This window comes from Myxocyprinus asiaticus, chromosome 39, assembly GCF_019703515.2.
Source record: "Myxocyprinus asiaticus isolate MX2 ecotype Aquarium Trade chromosome 39, UBuf_Myxa_2, whole genome shotgun sequence".
NCBI classification, from domain to species: domain Eukaryota; kingdom Metazoa; phylum Chordata; class Actinopteri; order Cypriniformes; family Catostomidae; genus Myxocyprinus; species Myxocyprinus asiaticus.
Window position 1 is genome coordinate 22,655,036 of NC_059382.1, and position 20,584 is coordinate 22,675,619.

General features: G+C 37.9%; 1 protein-coding gene across 3 annotated transcripts in view; it reads left to right on the forward strand.

Annotated features, from left to right (window-relative positions):
• LOC127429971 (rho GTPase-activating protein 32-like) overlaps positions 1 to 20,584 on the forward strand; it is a 69,869-nt gene that overhangs the window by 28,638 nt on the left and 20,647 nt on the right. For all 3 annotated transcript variants that reach the window (XM_051679374.1, XM_051679375.1, XM_051679376.1), the window contains 2 exons: positions 10,055 to 10,192; positions 11,100 to 11,192. In XM_051679374.1, coding sequence (XP_051535334.1) covers positions 10,055 to 10,192; positions 11,100 to 11,192 — 231 coding nt within the window. The remainder of the gene's footprint in view (positions 1 to 10,054; positions 10,193 to 11,099; positions 11,193 to 20,584) is intronic.

Genomic DNA, 20,584 nt, shown 5'->3' on the forward strand with positions numbered 1-20,584 from the left:
CCAGATACCACAGGACACCTTCAGAGGTCTTATGGAGTCCATGTCTCGATGGGTCAGAGCTGTTTTGGCAGCACAAGGGGGACCTACACGATATTAGGCAGGTGGTTTTAATGTTGTAGCTGATCAGTGTATATCTCCATACCACAAAACCTAGTACTGAATCCAGCCTCCACAAAGGGATAGTACACCCCAAAATAAAAATACTGTCATCATTTACTTACCCCCATGTTCCAAAACTATTTGATTTTTTTCTTCAATAGAACACAAAGGGGATGGGCAGATGTTAGGTTTTGACATTACGTTTATGTTACTTTGTGTTATTTATGCATGGAAATTAAAATACAGAGTGGGACATGTCCCAAACTAGTCAAAATGAGAAATAACTTTGAATTTAATTCTGCAAGCTGTATAGGAAAAAATAGATTCTATTTTTTTTAATCTATTTAAAGGTTGTTATTACCAATGATATAAACCACTTTGTGTTATAAAAGTTATGTAAAAAACTAAATAATTGTAGTCATCCTGCCCATAATTAGAATGAACCATAAATTACAAATCTGTTTTAAATGTTTTTTAAAAGACCCCATTAAATGTGGCTTTCTGTTCATAGGTGCACTCCAATGAACCGATAGTGCCCTGTGAAGTGGACTTCACATGGCATTCAGCCATCTAAAAGGAATATTCCGGGTTCTGTTCAAGTTATGCTCAATCAACAGCATTTGTGGTATCATAATTATTACCACAAAAATTAATTTTGACTCGCACCTCCGTTTCTTTAAAAAAAGCGAAAATCTGGGTTCCAGTGAGGCACTCACAATGGAAGTGAATGGGGCCAATCCATAAACATTCAAATACTCACTATTTCAAAAGATGTAAACAAAATGTGTGTGACAGTTTTTCTCGATCGATTTTACACATTTATCCAAACTATAATTAATCCTCTTAAAACAATTCACACAGCCAACGAAACAGACACTTAATTTTGCATAACAATTCAATTTCACAGCATAATGAAGCACTGTATTCTTTTCTGATAATGCATTTATTAAAAATAAATACATCAAAACTATAGATGTGTTCTTTATTGAATTCATAGCATTTTCAGCGATAGACACACAACTCTGCTATTGAAATAGCACATTTATCATAAAAATCCACAATAAAGACCTTTTTCCATGTGTTTTAGTAAACTTTCTCTAAATTTCTAGTTTTTTACTGCTTTTCCTCTGGAAAGAGGATGAGGAAGTTTACCGTTTAAAAAAAAAAAAAAAAAAAATCAGTCTTGCTATAGACCTAAGTAAGAGAGCACTGTAAGCACAGATGGGACATTGATTGTGGAATTTAGACCAATTCCATTTCTCTCTCTTATTTTTTTGTTGAGATTGAAGTCACTGTAGGTCTGCTCAAATTAGTGCTTCAGAGAGATCATGATTCATAACATGATCAATTAGAGGGACTCTCAGATCATTTGAGCCTCTTCTATGTCTTCTTTACTCAACTCTTCTACCCAGGTGTCCTCTTTCTCTATGCTCACCATCATAACACCATCTTCACTTAATGTTCACCCCTGAAAGAGTTGAGAAACCTTCTGCCTTTTCTCTTCACTTCTTCCTAATTCATCTTCTTTTACCCACTCTACCTCTTTTCAGTTTGCATATCTTCTTTGTCTTGTTGTTGTTGTTCTTCCTTATTGAATTTTTGTATTTGATCCATTTTGTAATAGCAAAGTCATGATAGTTGTGTGAAAAATTTCGTAAATAACATTTTCTTTGCTGAGCGCATTACTAACACAGCAGATATCCATATAAAGGGATTTGACAACCTGACGTGTGCATTTGAGAATATGACTAATTTAGCTATCTTGGTTAACTGTTTTGAAAGCACAAATCTTGGATCAGAGAAATTTATGTGTAGTGTTTCGAGAAATGATGAAAATCAAAGAAAATATCAAGTTTGTTTAGGACAAAGTGTTAGATGGCTGTGTGAATTGTTTTAAGAGCAGTGACTTGAGTTTGGAGAAATGTGTAAAATTGATCGAGAAAAACTGTAACGTGATAAAATGGCTTAATAACCTTTTCTTTATTGCCTTGACGATGTAATTTCAACAAACCCTAAAACGACTGTAAAAATGACAATTAAAACAACTTTACTGCTCAAATAATACACAAGTTTTAACAGAAGAATTTATGCAAGTGCTTTTATAAAATCATATGCTTCACATTTCTGCTTTTAAACCCTCCAAAAAATTGGCCCCATTCACTTCCATTGTAAGTGCCTCACTGTAACCTCGATTTTAGCTTTTTTTAAAGAAAAAGGATGAGTCTACATACATTTTTGTGGGAAACAGCATTATGCCACAAATGCTGTTGATTGAGCTTAACTTGTATTGAACCCGGAATAGTCAGAGATTCCAATCTAAAGTGAGCGTATATGTTCAGTTAGAAGGGCACTCCAAACGGCATAGGGAATACGGGTACTTTGCTTGCCATCACTTACCACAAACCATCAGAATACTACACATCATTTGGCTAAGATATATGCTACAATAAGATAAACAAAATGAGTTTGAGACTCTGGCCTTTTAAGTTTAGCTTAATTCACCTCAGGTTTGCTTCCTGTGCAGTTGTAAAGCGCACAAGATGCTACCACTACATATTATTCACAGTAGTGCCATCTTTGATTTTTAATGGGAATGAAAACAAGGCTGTGAGGGATAGACTTACCATCTCTTCAATGGAACACATGGTATAAAGCACCTAGATCCCATCTGATTTTCCACAGCTGATGCTGTCTGTAGTTTTTTTGCCTACTGAGTGTTTTTGCAAAAATATTTCAATGTTTTGTCTGCACTGCAGTATAGCTCATTGAAGAGATTGTACGTCTATTCCTCACAGCTTCTTTGTAATTCCTGTCAAAGATGGTGCTAGCGTGAATAAGGTCTTACAACAGTTAGGAAGAAACACATATTATAAAATAACCAAATAACATTTATTTTTATATTAAACAGCAACAGTCATGTATCTTACGGGATATGAGTCTGGAGAAATATTAATTTAAATATATATTTTATTAGAATACACGTGGCAATAGGGTACAACAGGGCTAAAGGCACACCTTAAGGAAAATTAGCTTTTTTTCTGGTTACAAAGTGCATCAAGATTAAAAAATGATTGAATTTTGACGGAGCAACATAATTTGTGTGAAATGAAATGATAACAGAAGGTTGTTTTGATTTAAAATTATTATTATTATTTAAATGGTGGCAAGGGGGCCTTTTATAGTGATATTGGGGCAATAGTTATATTGCAAAATGTAATTTTTCAGCTAATGCAAATACTTTTGAGACAGCAAGATGCTTTGAGTAACAAATTAAGATAATGCTTTTCCAGAATAACCACTTCAAAAATGTTTGCACAATTTTCTGTTCATTTCAATCACATTTGACATTTTGTAACATCTCAAATATTCTATAAACATTTACAAATATTATATAAACATCCATTGTGATTGGATCAGTCAATTTGAGCCAACTTTTAGCATTCTTCATTACATATCTATTGCCCCCACTTAAGAAAAACAATGTGTTTTATGGGGGCTTTTTTACCCCAAATACTATCCTTTCACTTATTGGACAGTTATTGAAAAACTTTTTTGTTATTAACAGTTTTTATTGATTCCATTCAACAAATTAAATAAACATCACAGAAAATGCGGAATCAAATTATGTACAATTAAACCCTTCCCCCCGAACACCCACACCCGACACAAATGGACCCCTGTGGTTATAAATATTTGGAAACAAACAAACAAAACAAAAAATACACAAAACATGCACACACAATAAATAAATAAATAAAAAGCATATTTTCAAAAAACAATCAATCAAATTGCACACACATTTAAAACTAGAGATCCCTCTCCACTACCCCTCACCGAAAGCCTTCCAAAAAGGCCAAATATCTGCCCCATTTCCTATCAAATAACCCCAGATTTCCCAGTCTTCTATACATCCCTTCCTCAAAGGCTGCCACCTCTCCGAGCACCACTCATGAAATGAGGGTGCTCCCCTTAAAATAACCTGTCTGGCGATCCTGATGCTTGTTAGGACCCAACTCTTTATGTGCCGATTCTCAACGTCGATGACCACCCCATCGCCCAAAATACAGAGTCTGGGGCAAAGTGAAAGCCGAGTGCCCAATACATCACATATAAGACTCTGAACTTTCAACCAGAACTCCTGGATCTCAACACACCCCCAAAAGACATGAGTTATGTCTCCAACCTCTGATTGACATTGCCAGCAGGTGGGTGTGTCTTTAAGACCAAGACTATACAATCTGGAGGGAGTCCAATAAAATTGATGTAAAATCTTAAATTGCATAAGGGGAACCCTTGCACCTCTAGATGCAGACTTGACATTTTTTTAGGATCCTAGCCCACACCCCTTCCTCCAGTGTAAAGTTTAGATCTTTCTCCCATAATTTTTTGAGAGAATTCAAAGTTCCATCCCCCAGACTCTGAAGTAGCAGGGAGTAATACACTGATGCCTCATGACCCTTCCCAAAAGCAGCAATCACCACTCCCAGAGTATCTGCCGCACTGGGGGGGTGCGTGCCACTCCCAAAAACAGTGCAGAGTAGGTGGCGCAGCTGTAAATACTTATAAAACTGAGATCTGGGAATGCCAAAATGTTGAACCAAATTTTCAAAAGGTCTCAATACTCCACTCTCATATAGGTCACCAAGTGTATTAACCCCCTCACAATCCAATCTGACCAACAAAAAGGGGACTTATTAATACATAGTTTAGGGTTCAGCCATATGCTCTAGGCTACGTTTAAATAAATATCAGAATTAAACACTCTGGACACTTTTGTCCATATCGAGTGCAAATGCAAAATAACAGGGTGCGACTTAACCTCTCCGGCAAGTTTAATCGAAAGGCTTTGCAGTGGTGAGATAGGAGCAAGAACTTCCTTTTCAATACAAAACCAGGGAGGGGCTCTCTCAGGTGGAAGTGACCAATGAGCCAAAATGTCTAAGACCGAATGCATAATAATAAAACAAAATCTTGGGTAGGCCTAACCCACCTTTGTCAATCGGCCTATGTAACTTATTGAAATTTAACCTGGGACGCTTACCATTCTAAATGAAGGACTTCACTATGCTATCAAATTGCTTGAAATAAGAGAGGGGGACATCTACAGGGAGAGACTGTAGCAGGTAGTTGAGTTTTGGAATACAATTCATTTTAATAACATTAACCTTCCCAATCATCGATAAGTGTAATGAAGCCCACCTGTCCACATCATTCGAAAACCTTTTTATTAAGGGATCAAAATGAACTCTGACTAAATCAGACAAATTTGCTGGGAATAAAATTCCCAAATACTTAATTCCCTGTTTGGGCCACTGGACGGCACCCGGCTGGAAGGCCGTTACTGGACAGTACGCTGTCAAAGCCAAAGCTTTGGATTTAGACCAATTGACTTTGTATCCTGAGAACTTGGAAAAGGAGTTAATAATTTTGTGGAGGCAAGGCATAGATCTGGTAGGGTCGGAGACATATAATAAAATATCATCTGCGTAAAGCGGAAGCTTATGCGCCACACCTCCCACAATCACCCCTGGAAAATCATCCTCCTTTCTTATCGCGGCTGCTAATGGTTCCAGGGCAAGACAGAACAATAATGGGGAAAGTGGGCAACCCTGCCGGGTGCCCCAATCCAGAGTAAAAAAATCTGAATTTAACCCGTTTGTTTGTACCGCTGCTACAGGGTGTCTATAAAGTAACTTAATCCAACCAATAAATGTACTCCCGAACCCATACATTTCCAAAATCTTAAAAAGATAATCCCATTCTACCATATCAAATGCCTTTTCGGCGTCAAGTGAGATGGCAGCGACTGGAGATTGATAATTCGCTACTGACCACATGATATTGATGAAACGCCTAATGTTATCAGAAGAGCTACGGCCCTGAATAAACCCCACCTGATCTATATGTATAAGTGATGTCATAACTTTACTTAATCGATTAGCCAGGATTTTGGACAACATTTTTACATCTAACTGGATCAGGGAAATTGGGTGGTAACTTTTACTCTTGCTTGGATCTTTGTCCTTTTTAAGAATCAGACTGATCCGGGCTTGCATCGTGGCTGGAGGAAGCTTTCCATTCTTTAATGAATCAGTATAAACTTCTAACAAAAGTGGAGCCAGTTCTGTAGCATAAGATTTGAAAAACTCAGAGGAAAAGTCGTCAGGCCCCGGAGACTTGCCTGTAGGCAAGGCCTTAATTACCTCATCAAGCTCCTCCAAGGTTATCTCGGAATCAAGAGAATTTATTTGCTCAGTTGTCAGTTTAGGGAGATCTAATGGTTCCACAAAGTTCCTAATATCTTCATTAGTAGACTTTCCAGGACAAAATAGTATTATATCTATATTTCAATCAGGTCAATTCTCTGAGGCCATCAGATGACATATGGCGCTTCAGTTCTGCCTCGGCACTTTTAATATTTCCTTCCAACTCCACAAGTTCTTGTGCTTTGGATTTTTTGGTGAATGAGGCATACTGTATGATCCGACCCCTAAGAACTGCCTTAAGTGCCTCCCAAGCCACGCCCACAGAGGATACTGAGGACCAGTTGGTCTCCATATAAACATAAATTTCAGACTTTAACATTTGTTGGAAATCAGGATTTTGCAAAAGGGACACATTAAGGTGCCAAGTATATGATTTCTTTTTCTCTGTATATGGCAACACCTCTAAACTCACAATTAAGCAATCAACAACAGATGAAATGAGGGATTTGGATATAAAAAAAAAAATCTATTCTAGAATAAATCTTATGGACTGATGAAAAAATTGTATAGTCCCTACCAGATGGGTTCAAAAGTCTCCAAATATTCGTAAGACCAAGATTTTTCTTGTGAAGCGTCAATGTTGCTCTAGGTGGTTTACACACTTTTGCTTCACTGTGATCAAGGACTGAGTCCATCAAAAGATTAAAGTCTCCTCCCAATATTATATCATGAGGGGTGCCAGCGGTTTGCAGCATCCCTTCAAGATCTATAAAAAAGCCCTGATCATCAGCGTTAGGTGCGTAAATATTAGCCAAAATCAACCTTTGCCCTTGAATTTCAGCTAAAACAATAATTACTCTCCCTAATTTATCTTTAGTCTGTTTGAGACATTTGAATTGTAAATGTTTATTAATCAATATAATGACTCCCTTGCTCTTACTTGAGCCAGCACTAAAAAAAACATGTCCACCCCATATCTTCCCAAATTTTTCAGCTTCCTGCGGGGAGAGATGTGTTTCTTGAAGAAACACTATATCATATTTCTTACATATAAGAAAAGTAGTAACCTTCCTTCTTTTTATGGGGTGCCCCAACCCATTTACATTCCATGTGGAGAGAGATAGTACACTCATATTAACATTTGACATTTTGATATAGTAGAAAAAATAAATTGTGTGTCAAAAACAAAATTATACAGACCACATTCCCCATTAGTGAAACAATCAAACCCCAAACTTACCCCCTGAACAAAACAAACAGAAAAAGAAAAACGTGCGCATTAACCCCACGTACGAAAGCGCCAACCGGCGACAATCCCTCTAAACTCAAAAGGTCCATGAATGCCCACGAGCCCCCACGATAACTTGGCCATCGGATTGTTCAATTTTGCCTCACAAATTTGTGAGGCAAAATTATATAACAGAAAGTACTTTGTAAAATAAACCCCAGCCAATAGGAAGAATGAACACAAAAAATGTGTAGATTCATTCACAGAACTGTCTCAAAGGTGTGATCTTCCACAAAACAAATTCCAGCTGATATAAAACCATTCAGATTCCTCGGACAGACAAATGAATGTTCAGTGAGCCGGTTGTTATGAGTTCAGCGGATGACGTAATCATTCCAATGTCCCGTAAATATACTCAACAAAACAAACTCCAGCCAGCAGGAGGAATAAGCACGAAGAATGAACAGATTAATCCACAGCTGTTCCAAAGGAGTGTTATTCAATAGAATAAGCTCCAGCCGCTAGGCGGAACCAATACAAAAAGAAACAAAACCGGCATCCCGGTTCCCCGGATGGTCGAGTCAATTCACTCGGAGGCCGCATAAACGTATATACCATGACTTACACAATCCATCAACTTTATAAAAGACATCCTTTGTGTGAGCATGTAGATATTTTGCGGTCATCCGTAGTGTCCACTCTCAAACTGGCTGGGTACTTCAATGCAAATGTAATCTTTCGTCAATGCAAAAGTTTCTTTAAGGAAAAGTGTTATTCAAAAAACAAACTCCAGCCGCTAGGCGGAGCCAAAGCAAAAAGCAAAAAGAAACCAAAATGACGCCCAGCTTCCTCAAAAGCCAGAGTAAGTACAGCGAGTCGACCCACTCACATGAGAAACACCCAATGGTTTACTCACCCATTGATTCAATAAAAGACATTTCCTGATTGGGACGTGTAAATACTTTGCGACCGTCCTTGTTTCTATTCTCAGTTTGGCCGGAAACATCACTTTTGCTCTGATCTTTCGCTGATGTAAGAGTTTCTTACATTCCTTGAACTGATCGCGTTTCTCTCTTGTCGAACTCGCAAAGTCCGGGAACAAGAAATATTATGGTTCTTTTCCCTTTGCTCCTCACCTGGCGCAACACAAGATCTTTATCGGATGATCTCAGAAATCTGGCCAGAATCGATCAGGGCCTATCTCCCTCAGCAAATCTGTTAGCTCGCTCGATTTCCAGCTTGTGGCCTGTTATGTCGAGCAGACTTGGGAAAAGCTCGTCTAGGAATTTCACCATATCTCTGCCCTCCTCATGCTCAGGAATTCCAACAATTCGAACGTTATTCCTGTGGCTTCTATTCTCAAGATCTTCAAGCTTTTCAAGGAGATGTTCCAAATCAACTTTGGTTGCGGTCGGATTAGCGGTTAATTCCCTCTCCGAAGATTCCAGACAATCGATTCGTCTCTCAACATCAGTCACTCTTGTAACTAACTCGGAGAATTTTATTTCCATCGCCGTAATCGATTGACGTATTACAGCGAGATCCTCCAAGTCAGCAAGAACCTTCGTCAACATCACCGACATGTTGGACAACTGACGCTGGATCACCTCTCCCGCCGCGCCATCCAAATCGAGTCCCCGGTCTGTAGGCCTGTCGGGGCTTTCATCCTGAACACGTAAGTGTCTTTTAATGTCTCCAGAGCCCGAGGATTTTAGACTTCTTTGCCATGTTTTGCCTCAAAGAGCAAATGTGTAACTGGGTGTATCAAATTTCACCAGATTATAACATGAAAATAATTAAAAATTTAGCAAAGTGCACAGAGCTCGTTGCTCACACGTCTGCTTCTTGCATGGCGTCACGTGACCTCATTGAAAAACTTTTGATTTAATCACCCTGAACAAAACTGAAAATTACAAATAAGCATTTTGTCTTAAAATAACTAAAAATTCCAGGGATTTTCAGTCTCTACGTTAATTTGCAACATTTTTTAAATAATTAAATATTTGATCAAATTACCTCAAAATCAGACTTTACACACTGCACATAACAGTCTCATTGGTTCAGGAATATTTTGTAGTTTATAGTGACAAACAAGGAAAGTACAGTGTTAGTTATTATTGCTATTGTTGCTATTGCTATTATTGCTATTTAGTGCTTTGGGAGAAAATAAAATTAAATGTGCCTTTTACCCTGGAGGGTATTTAGCCCAGATGTACCCTATTATATGAATTTATATATACATGGAATAAGTTAATTTGCATTACATTGTCATGTTTTACATGCGTACTGTATATTATTTAATCTTTCTTGAAACCCGTAATCAGTGCACTAGAAGCCCCGATTCTCATTTTCAATTAGAAGTATGTCAACACAGGACTGCAAATTTCATTGGGTCTTTAAGGGTTTTCCAAATGTCATTTATTTCCATTGTTTTCTTAAAGAGGTTTGAAGGACATTTTAACATTCAGACTCCTTTTATTCTATAATTGTTCTGGCTTTATAGCTGCTCGTGTGTCTTTAGGATCGTAAGTGGACAGTGAGGCGTTCATATGAAGAGTTTCGGTTCCTGGACAAACACCTCCACCTCTGTATCTATGACAGAAGGTTCTCTCAGCTTCCTGAACTGCCCCGAATAGACAACCTCAAGGACAAAGCAGAGGTAGATGTTATTGATGACGTTAATGCTGACTGTCTGTGATTTTCGAGCTTCAAAAGTCTGATCACCATCCACTTGCATTATAAGGACCTACTGAGCTAAGATGTTTTTCTGATTTTCTTAAAATGTGTCTAGATGAAGAAGGAAATTAATGCACACCTGGGATATTATGAGGATGATTTTTGGGTGAACTAAACCTTTTTATCTCAAATTTTGAATTTGAATGTGAGAATTTCATGGATTTCATTAGCTACATAAATGTATTTAGTGTTTTGGGAGAAAATAAATCAAAAGTACCTTTTACCCTGGAGGGCCTTTAGCCCTGTTGTACCTTGTTAATAAAAATTAATTATGTCATTAACTCACCCTTATGTCATTGTAAACCTGTATGCTGTTATTTTTTCCCTTGGAAAGAAAGTAGAATTTTTGAAGAATCATTATGCAGCTCTTAACATACAACAATAGTTCATAGTGACCACAGTGGGCTGTCAAGCTAAAAAAAAAAAAAAGCCATAATGAATTAGTCCATTAAAGTCTGCACATTATATTCCACGTCTGCTGAAGCCATACAGTATGATAGCCTTTTATGAGGAACAGACCGAAAGTTACTGGTGTATAATTGCCAAACGTTCTGTTTGTCACACAAACTTACCTTATAGTATAGACTATGAATATAGCAAGTTGTATGAACTATTTTATGATACTTTTATGGTGGGGATTTTTGTCCTAAGTAGAGTTTAATGGCTCCTAGTCAATATAAAATTATGCTCTTTGGCAATAGCTGTGCAAAATTTCACTCCGTTTGTGTTCCATGGATAAAACAAAGAAAAGAGATGGAGTAAATTTTCGGGTGAACTATCCCTTAAGGAATCTCTCTCTCTTTCTCCTTTTTGTTTCTGTCTCTCTACAGACAACGTACCAGATGCTTACTGCATACATTTCCTGTCTGTCAGCCATCGCTGATAACAAGATCAACTGTGGGCCAGCACTCACATGGATGGAGGTATATGAGTCAATCCCACTCTTTAACCTACATTTCACCGGAAATCTTTCTGTGGCTGCCTGCCCAAGTCCTACCTCTTTAATACAGAGCTGATTGGTAGTAAATTGTCCATGCCCAACTGCCATGCTTTATTTAACAGAAAAGCAGTTTCATGGAGCGTTTCATGTATTTTAACAACAATAAATTGCTCAGGACAGCTCATGAAACATAATCCATCTTATGTCATAACTTGATGTGTAATAATGCATCTGTTCACAGTCACACCCACTCTCTGATAGGCTGTTAGTCATTAACAAGGATAAAAGACAACTGCCTCAACTTTTCTCAGGGTGTCCAATCACACAAGTTGTTTACTTTATCTTTCTCAGACTAGCTGTTGTCTTGTGTGTGTTCTACACTGGCGCACCATTCAGGTCATAAAGGAAGAACTACAGTAGAAGCAATATAAAGCCTTTACTAATCATCACAATGTTTTACTATCAAATTTATTGATCATTATTAATCAGTTAATTAATTATGATTAATATTATTACTAATTGTATGCATGCTTAATGGGATAGTTCACCCAAAAAATGAAAATTCTGTTGGCACGCTGCACGAGTGTTTGTGGCTTGCTAGCCTGCTTAGCATTGCTTATTCTTATACGTACATCGTTTTATCCTTTGCCATTTTACCACGTGCTTCAGGTTTTTCCACTTTTCTACTGCTTCATCTGTGTATTATACCGCATGCACCCTTTTCTCTCATTCTTTTTCTTTTTCCACTTTTTTTCCGATTGTCTACGTCTCGCGTCTCAACTGCGTGCATTCATTTTCTCCACTGTGTTTCACATGGATTATTGCATCAGTCTCAAACATCTGCTGATTAGGAACCTCATCGATCTCAAACACTCGCCACTCAAGAACAACCATAACAACAACAACAACAAACAACTGCGGTAAGACATGGCATCTGCTCATGTTATTGCTTTCTGCATTACATGCCACGTTTACTATAGCTTCCTCCATTAGCAGTGAGGGATTCACTTGTGATAAATGTAAAGAATTAGCCAGGCTGACGGAGAAGGTTAATGAGCTAGAGTAACGCATCCGAATACTAGTGGAGGTCAGTGAGAAAGAGAAGCCGGTAGATACTGTTTCGGATGCGGGTAGAACAGCGAGTAACACACACACTTTGGTTCCGGATCTAGAGCCCCTGCAGCAGGGCGATTGGGTGACGTCTCGGCAGCATACTCGCTTAGCAAAGCGACACCACTCTCCCGTTCCTGTTAGGGTTACCAATCAATTCTCCATACTCAGTGATGCAACTACTGAGAATCATGTTGAAAGAGCCCTAATAATTGGTGATTCTATTGTAAGGAACGTGGAAATAGAGACTACAGCCAACACTGTTAAATGCATTTCGGGGGCTCTGGCATCTGATATCAGATCAAATTTACAAGTGCTGGATAATGCTAAACGTAGATTTACTAAAATTGTTTTTCATGTCGGCACTGATGATGTCCGGCTTCGCCAGTCGGAGATCACTAAAGATAATGTTAAAGAGGTGTGTAAACTTGCAAAAACGATGTCAGACACTGTAATATGCTTGGGCCCCCTCCCTATTCGTCATGGTGACGAGGTTTATAGTAGATTAGTGTCACTGAATGGCTGGATGTCTGAGTGGTGTCTGGAGAATAGCATAGGATTTATAGACAATTGGAAGAGTTTTTGGGGTAGACCTGACCTGCTAAAGAGAGATGGACTCCATCCCTCCAGGGAAGGTGCCACTATCCTCTCTAGTAATTTGGCTCATAGTCTTAATAATGATGGTATTTGACCAACTGGGGCCCAGGTCAGGAAGCAGACAAACTGGTTAATCCGAACGTCTGCTAGCTGCCTGGAGATGTCACATAGGCCACATAAACTACAACACATAGAGACTGTATCACCTAGATATCATATAGAGACTGTGTCTGTTCCCCGAACTACCAAACACAAAACTCTCACTAAATCATTTAGAAAAAATCTGATTAAAGGTCAAACTTGAAAAGAAAGAAATAATAATAATAATAATAATAATTTTAGATAAACATCTTATAAAGGTAGGACTACTAAACATTAGATCTCTTTCTACAAAAGCACTAATTGAAATTATTACAGATCATAGTTTGAATGTGCTCTGTTTGACTGAAACCTGGCTTAAACCAGATGAATTTATTAGTTTAAATTAATCTACTCCCCCATGTTCTTGTAATAAACATGAGCCTTGTCTGAAGGTTCGAGGAGGAGGTGTTGCTACATTTTACAGTGAAGTTTTTGGTGTTACTCAGAGGAGTAAGTCTTTTTAACTAATAATGCTTAATATGACACCATCAGATATAAATAAAAAATCTCTGTCATCTTTGCTCTTGCTACAGTATATAGATCACCCGGGCCTTACTCTGGTTTCCTTGGTGAATTTGCATATTTTCTATCTGATCTAGTAGTTAATGTAGATAGAGCTTTAATTGTTGGTGACTTCAACATTCACATAGATAATGAAAATGACGCATTGGGATTAGCATTTATTGATATTCTCAACTCTCTAAGAGTCAGAAAAAATGTGACAGGACCAACTCATTGCCATAATCATACGCTAGATTTAATTCTGTCATATGGAGTTGATATTGATACTATAGAAATTCTACCGCTGAGCGATGACATCTAGGATCATTACCTTGTCTCTTGTTTGTTGCGATCAGCTAATATCACTCAATCTACACCACGCTATCGTTCAGGTAGAACTATTCTTTCAACCTCTAAAGATACGTAGCTTCACTAATAATCTTCCAGAATTGTCTGACATACTCGGTAAGCCAAAAAGTTTAGAAGAAGTCTTGATGAAATAACAGAAAATATAAATACAGTCTTCTCTAGCACTCTTGATACACTCTCAAAAATGTTGGGTTATTTTTTCTACCCAAACGCTGGGTTGAGCCTTTTGGGTCATTTAATTGGGTTATTTTCTCAGTGTTGGGTAGTTTTGTGTAACCCAACCGTTGGGTTAATGGCTGTGTCATTTTCACTGACAGTTGAATCCGTACACCCCACCCCCCACACCAACGCATCAGCACAGTTCCTCGGGTCAAATCAACTCAGCCAGTCAGCGCTGAGTTACGTGACGCGGCACGTGGGCTGTTTGAATTCACCTCAGGTGGAGGCAGCGGTTTTCAGCACGGACATATTGTTGAATTTATTTGGAGAAACAAGGTTCATATCAATATATTTATATATAAAACCATTGCTGTACACTAAAAATGCAAAAATATGCGAAAACAGGCCAGCTTACATGACATTAAATGTTAAATGTACCGCTAGCTTAATTAGCTGTGGTTTACTTTATGCTGAAGGTACGTCACGCGATTAGTCATGTAAACGTGCATTTCTTGCTTTTTCAGATTATTAAAATAAGATTTTTGTCCATAACATACACCACTTAAGCAGCTCTCGCAGTAAATTTCTGAACACTTTCTTGTGTCCATGTAAACAGTCAAAGTTGCCCATCCCACACCTCAAGTCTTACTGCAGTGCTGAGTAAAAACAACCCAGTTGCTGAGTTATCTGTCGCGGGCATTTTGGACCGTCATCAGGAGGGACTCGAGTCAGCGCTTCTTAAGCGGATACACTGGAGCATTTTTTTCTGGTGAAATAAAGGTTTGTATCTGTCTTTTTATTTATCAATCATTACCATTTTGCAAAATCACTTACACATGATTGATTTAGGTCAAACTGAAGACAGTAGGATTTAATGTACGGACACAGATCATATCGACATGCTTTTATCATATTTTGAAGTTGAATTAATGTGCTGACTAGAATTAATTATCCCAGTCATTAAGTCAACACATAAGGAGATGGTCTAATAATACATCATAAATACAAATAACTGTTTGATGTAATGGAGCTCTGTGTTTTTATGTTTCAGGTGGTCTGATAATACATGAATGGATTGCTTTGTACAGGAGAAGTTAATTGAATGGCAACTTCCTGAACTTGTAAATAGTTTTTCAACTGTATACACTTAAAACAAACCATAATAATAAAATTGTGTTTGTTTTGAATGCTTTAGCACTGTTTATAAATTACATTTGTGATTTAGTTTTATTCTATAAGCTCTTGAATCTTTGAGGTAAAATGTAATTATTATTGCACATGTACTGAAAAATGTTATTAATAAAAGAATAAAGGAGATACCATGGTGACATATTGTTTATAATGTGGTATATTTGACATTTTGAAAGGATAAAAATAACACTGAAAATATTAACCCATTTTTTTTTATATATAAAATGAACCCAGCATTTTTGTAAAAATGAAACCATCCTTTGGGTTGAAAAACAGCCCATTTGCTGGGTTAAAATGAACAACCCAACTACCTGGGTTGGATTAGCCCAAAATGTGTTCTGTCCCATAGTTAAACAGCAGTTGTTTAGAGTGTAGTGTCACCCCCCTTCGATTAAAGAAAATTAAAGAAAAAAGCCTTGCACCGTAGTACAATGATCACACTCATGCTCTCAAGAGAGCAGCTCGAAAATGGAGCACAAGTGGAAGAACACAAGATTAGAGGTATTTTGCGGTGCATGGAAGGATAGTGTCTGTAGCTACAGACAGGCATTAAAAGCTGCCAGGTCAGCATATTTGAGCAAACTCATAGAAAATAACCACAACAATCCTAGGGGTTTATTCAGGACTGTGGATAAATTGGTTAGGAATAAAGCATTGACTGATCCAGATATTCTGTCGCAGCACAATAGTAATGACTTCATGAATTTCTTTACTGATAAAATTGAAATAATCAGAAATACAATTGGAATCAACTGTCACAGCACCTCAGAAAAAAGTCTCTCATAATTTTGCTCACGAGCAACTTCAATCCTTTGCTTCAATCCTAGATCATGAAGAGCTAACAAAACGAAAAAAATCAAAAGCCACAACATGTAAGTTAGATCCAATACCAACTAAGCTCTTAAAAGAGGTATTCCCAGTAATCTCAGAACTTCATCTTAATATGATTAACTCCTCGCTATCCTTAGGACATGTCCTAAGAAACTTTAAAATGGCAGCTATCAAACTGCTTAAGAAGATCCTAGAGAATTGGCTAATTACAGACCATTTTCAAATCTACCATTTATGTAGAAAATACTAGACAAGGTAGTGTCCTCCCAACTATGTTCATTTCTACAGAGAAATTGAATATATGAACAATTTCAGCCAGGATTTAGGCCCCATCACAGTACTGAGACTGCACTTATCAGAGTTACAAATGACTTGCTTTTATCATCTGATCACAGCTGCATTTCTCTTCTAGTGCTTTTAGATCTTAGTGCTGCCTTCGACACGATAGATCACAACATTCTCTTGAATAGGCTGGAGAATTATGTTGGCATGAGTGGACTTTCATTAGCATGGTTTAGGTCCTATTTATCAGACCACTAACATTTTGTATGTGTAAATGAGGAATTGTCAAATCAAACAAAAGTTAAGAATGGAGTGCCACAGAGATCAGTTTTAATGACCTCTGCTTTTCTCCTTATACATGCTTCCCCTGGGAGATATTATCGTGAATCATGGAATAGGTTTCCATTGTTATGCTGATGATACCCAACTTTATATTTCTTCTAAACCCAACGAAAATTCACAATTCTCCAAATTAGCAGAGTGTATCAATGAAATCAAGGATTGGAAGGCCAGAAATTTCCTTCTACTCAATTCCGACAAAACAGAGGTACTAATGATTGTACCAAAAACTTCAAAATAAGCTACAAAAATAGAATTTGACTCTCGATGGATGTACTTTTACGTCGTCTCTTTAGCAAAGTACTTAGGTGTCATATTTGATACCAATCTGTCCTTTGAAAATCAAATTTCCAATGTTTGTAGAACAGCATTCTTCCACCTGAAAAATATTGGTAAATTACCACACATGCCCTCTGTTGCTGATGCCAAAAAATGAATTAATGCGTTCATGACCTCAAGTCAAGATTATTGAAATGCATTACTGGGAGGATGTCCTGCAAGTTCAATAAATAAACTTCAATTGGTTCAAAATGCAGCTGCCAGAGTTCTGACTAAAACTAAGAAATGTGATCATATTAGCCCAATTTTATCGTCGTTACATTGGCTACCTGTTAAATTTCATATTAATTAAAACATTCTGTTAACTACATACAAAGCTTTGAATGGTCTAGCTCCACAGTACTTGACCTTCTGACACGCTATATTCTGTCACATTCATTATGATCACAAAATTCTGGCTTGTTAATAATTCCAAGAATATCAAAATCCACAAAAGGAGGTAGATCCTTTTCATACTTGGCTCCTAAACTATGGAATAGTCTTCCTAACACTGTTCAGGATGCAGACACACTCACTCACTCAGTTTAAGTCTAGACTAAAGACTCATCTATTTAGCCAGGCATACACCTAATTTATCCTTCAACTCACAATTAGGCTGCTTTAGTAAGGTCTGCCGGAACTAGAAACATCCATCATGACGTATAACTCTGCATAAGGTTTAATCGCATCTATGCTTATATTATTCTATTTGTTTCCATGTCTCAACCTCAGGATTCATATCCCGAGGTTACCAAAGACTGTCAGATCCAGCTCCATTCCTGCTTGGTGTCGGACTCCACTGCTATGTGTCGCTGAGAGATGACGACAAACTACAGCCGGTGCTAGCCAGACATCACTTCAGATTTTGACTTCAGAGGATGAACTGATGCCAACTCCAGCTGTAAGACATCGGATACTTCATATGCCACTGCCAGAACCTTGGACTTGGACCCCACAGAACCTCATCGAAATGACTTGCAGGTTGAACTGCGATGCACCTCATCATTTACCTCTGCCTGCATCACTTTTGTCTATTGATGGACTACACTCTTGAAATGGAATACACTGATTATCATTTAATTGCCAACAAAAGCTTTCATTAGACAACTAACAAAGGACAATGCATCTATGTCAACTTCTGCAGTTAATCCAGGATGGACTTCAAAGACATTAGTCATTAATCTTACAGTTAATAAAAAATCTTTTTATTTTATTTAATTTTTTTATAAACTCTGGACCTTAACACTTACTTAGTTTACTAATCTTAAACCATGACCTGCACTGCACATAAATAACTATTATTGGCATTATATTCATGCTGGTTAGCCAGAGGGGAACTGGCCCCCACAGTGAGCCTGGTTTCTCCCAAGGTTATTTTTGACCATTAACCAACATCTTATGGAGTTTTGTGTTCCTTGCCACAGTCGCATTCAGCTTGCTCACTGGGGTTCTAAATACAATTATTATTTAATTATTTAATTTCTGTACACATTTTACAATCATATTTAATCAAACTACACAAAGATCACTGTAAGACATTATAGATATTACAGTATAATTTTTTTTGTTGTTAAAGCATGATTTCCTGTAAAGCTGCTTTAAAACGATGTGTGTTGTGAAAAGCGCTATACAAATAAAAATGACTTGACTTAATCGCCTTCATGTTGTTCCAATCAGTATTTATAAATAGTTATATATATATAGAGAGAGAGAGAGAGAGAGAGTATACAGTGCATCCGGAAAGTATTCACAGTGCTTCACTTTTTCCACATATTGTTATTTTACAGCCTTATTCCAAAATGGATTAAATTCAGTTTCTTTGAAATCTTTCCAAATTTATTAAAAATAAAAAACAGAAAAAAAAAATCACATGTACATAAGTATTCACAGCCTTTGCTCAATACTTTGTTGAAGCACCTTTGGCACCAGTTACAGCCTCAAGTCCTTTTGAGTATGATGCTACAAGCTTGGAACACCTATTTTTGGGCAGTTTCTCCCATTCTTCTTTGCAGGACCTCTCAAGCTCCATCAGGTTGGATGGGGAGCATCGGTGCACAGCCATTTTCAGATCTCTCCAGAGATGTTCAATCGGGTTCAAGTCTGGGCTCTGGCTGGGCCACTGAAGGACATTCACAGAGTTGTCCCGTAGCCACTCCTTTGTTATCTTGGCTGTGTGCTTAGGGTCGTTGTCCTGTTGTAAGATGAACCTTCACCCCAGTCTGAGGTCCAGAGCGCTCTGGAGCAGGTTTTCATCAAGGATGTCTCTGTACATTGCTGCATTCATCTTTCCCTCGATCCTGACTAGTCTACCAGTTCCTGCCGCTGAAAAACATCCCCACAGCATGCTGCTGCCACCACCATCTTCACTGTAGGGATGGTATTGGCCAGGTGATGAGCGGTGCCTGGTTTCCTCCAGGCATGACGCTTGCCATTCAGGCCAAAGAGTTCAATCTTTGTTTCTCATGGTCTGAGAGTCCTTCAGGTGCCTTTTGGCAAACTCCAGGCGGGCTGTCATGTGCCTTTTACTGAGGAGTGGAATCCGTCTGGCCACTCTACCATACAGGCCTGATTGGTGGAGTGCTGCAGAGATGGTTGTTCTTCTGCAAGGTTCTCCTCTCTCCACAGAGAAATGCTGGAGCTCTGTCAGAGTGACTCATCATCTTGGTCACCTCCCTGACTAAGGCCCTTCTCCCCCGATCCCTCAGTTTGGCCGGGCGGCCAGCTCTAGGAAGACTCCTGGTGGTTCCAAACTTCTTCCATTTACGGATGATGGAGGCCACTGTGCTCATTGGGACCTTCAATGCTGCAGAAATTTTTCTGTACCCTTCCCCAGATCTGTGCCTCGATACAATCCTGTCTCGGAGGTCCACAGACAATTTCTTGGACTTCATGGCTTGGTTTGTGCTCTGACATGCACTGTTAACTGTGGGACCTTATATAGACAGGTGTGTGCCTTTCCAAATCATGTCCAATCAACTGAATTTACCACAGGTGGACTCCAATCAAGTTGTAGAAACATCTCAAGGATGATCAGTGGAAACAGGATGCACCTGAGCTCAATTTTGAATGTCATAGCAAAGGCTGTGAATACCTATGTACATGTGATTTTTAATACATTTGCAAAGATTTCAAACAAACTTCTTTCACGTTGTCATTATGGGGTATTGTTTGTAGAATTTTGAGGAAAATAATGAATTTAATCCATTTTGGAATAAGGCTGTAACATAACAATATGTGGAAAAAGTGAAGCGCTGTGAATACTTTCTGGATGCACTGTGTGTATATATATATATATATATATATATATATATAAAATTTCTTTTTTTTAAGGACTTAATAAAAGAAATAATAAATACATAATTATATACATACAATATAATAATCAGTATGTAAATAATATATAAATAATACATTCAAATAATAATAAAAAAAAAAATGAAAACAACTGTGGTACAGGGATATTCAGACAATCTTACAATAAGAAGAGTAAGTGACATAGGCTAAATGATGTATTCAGAGGATGCAAAGACGAAACCA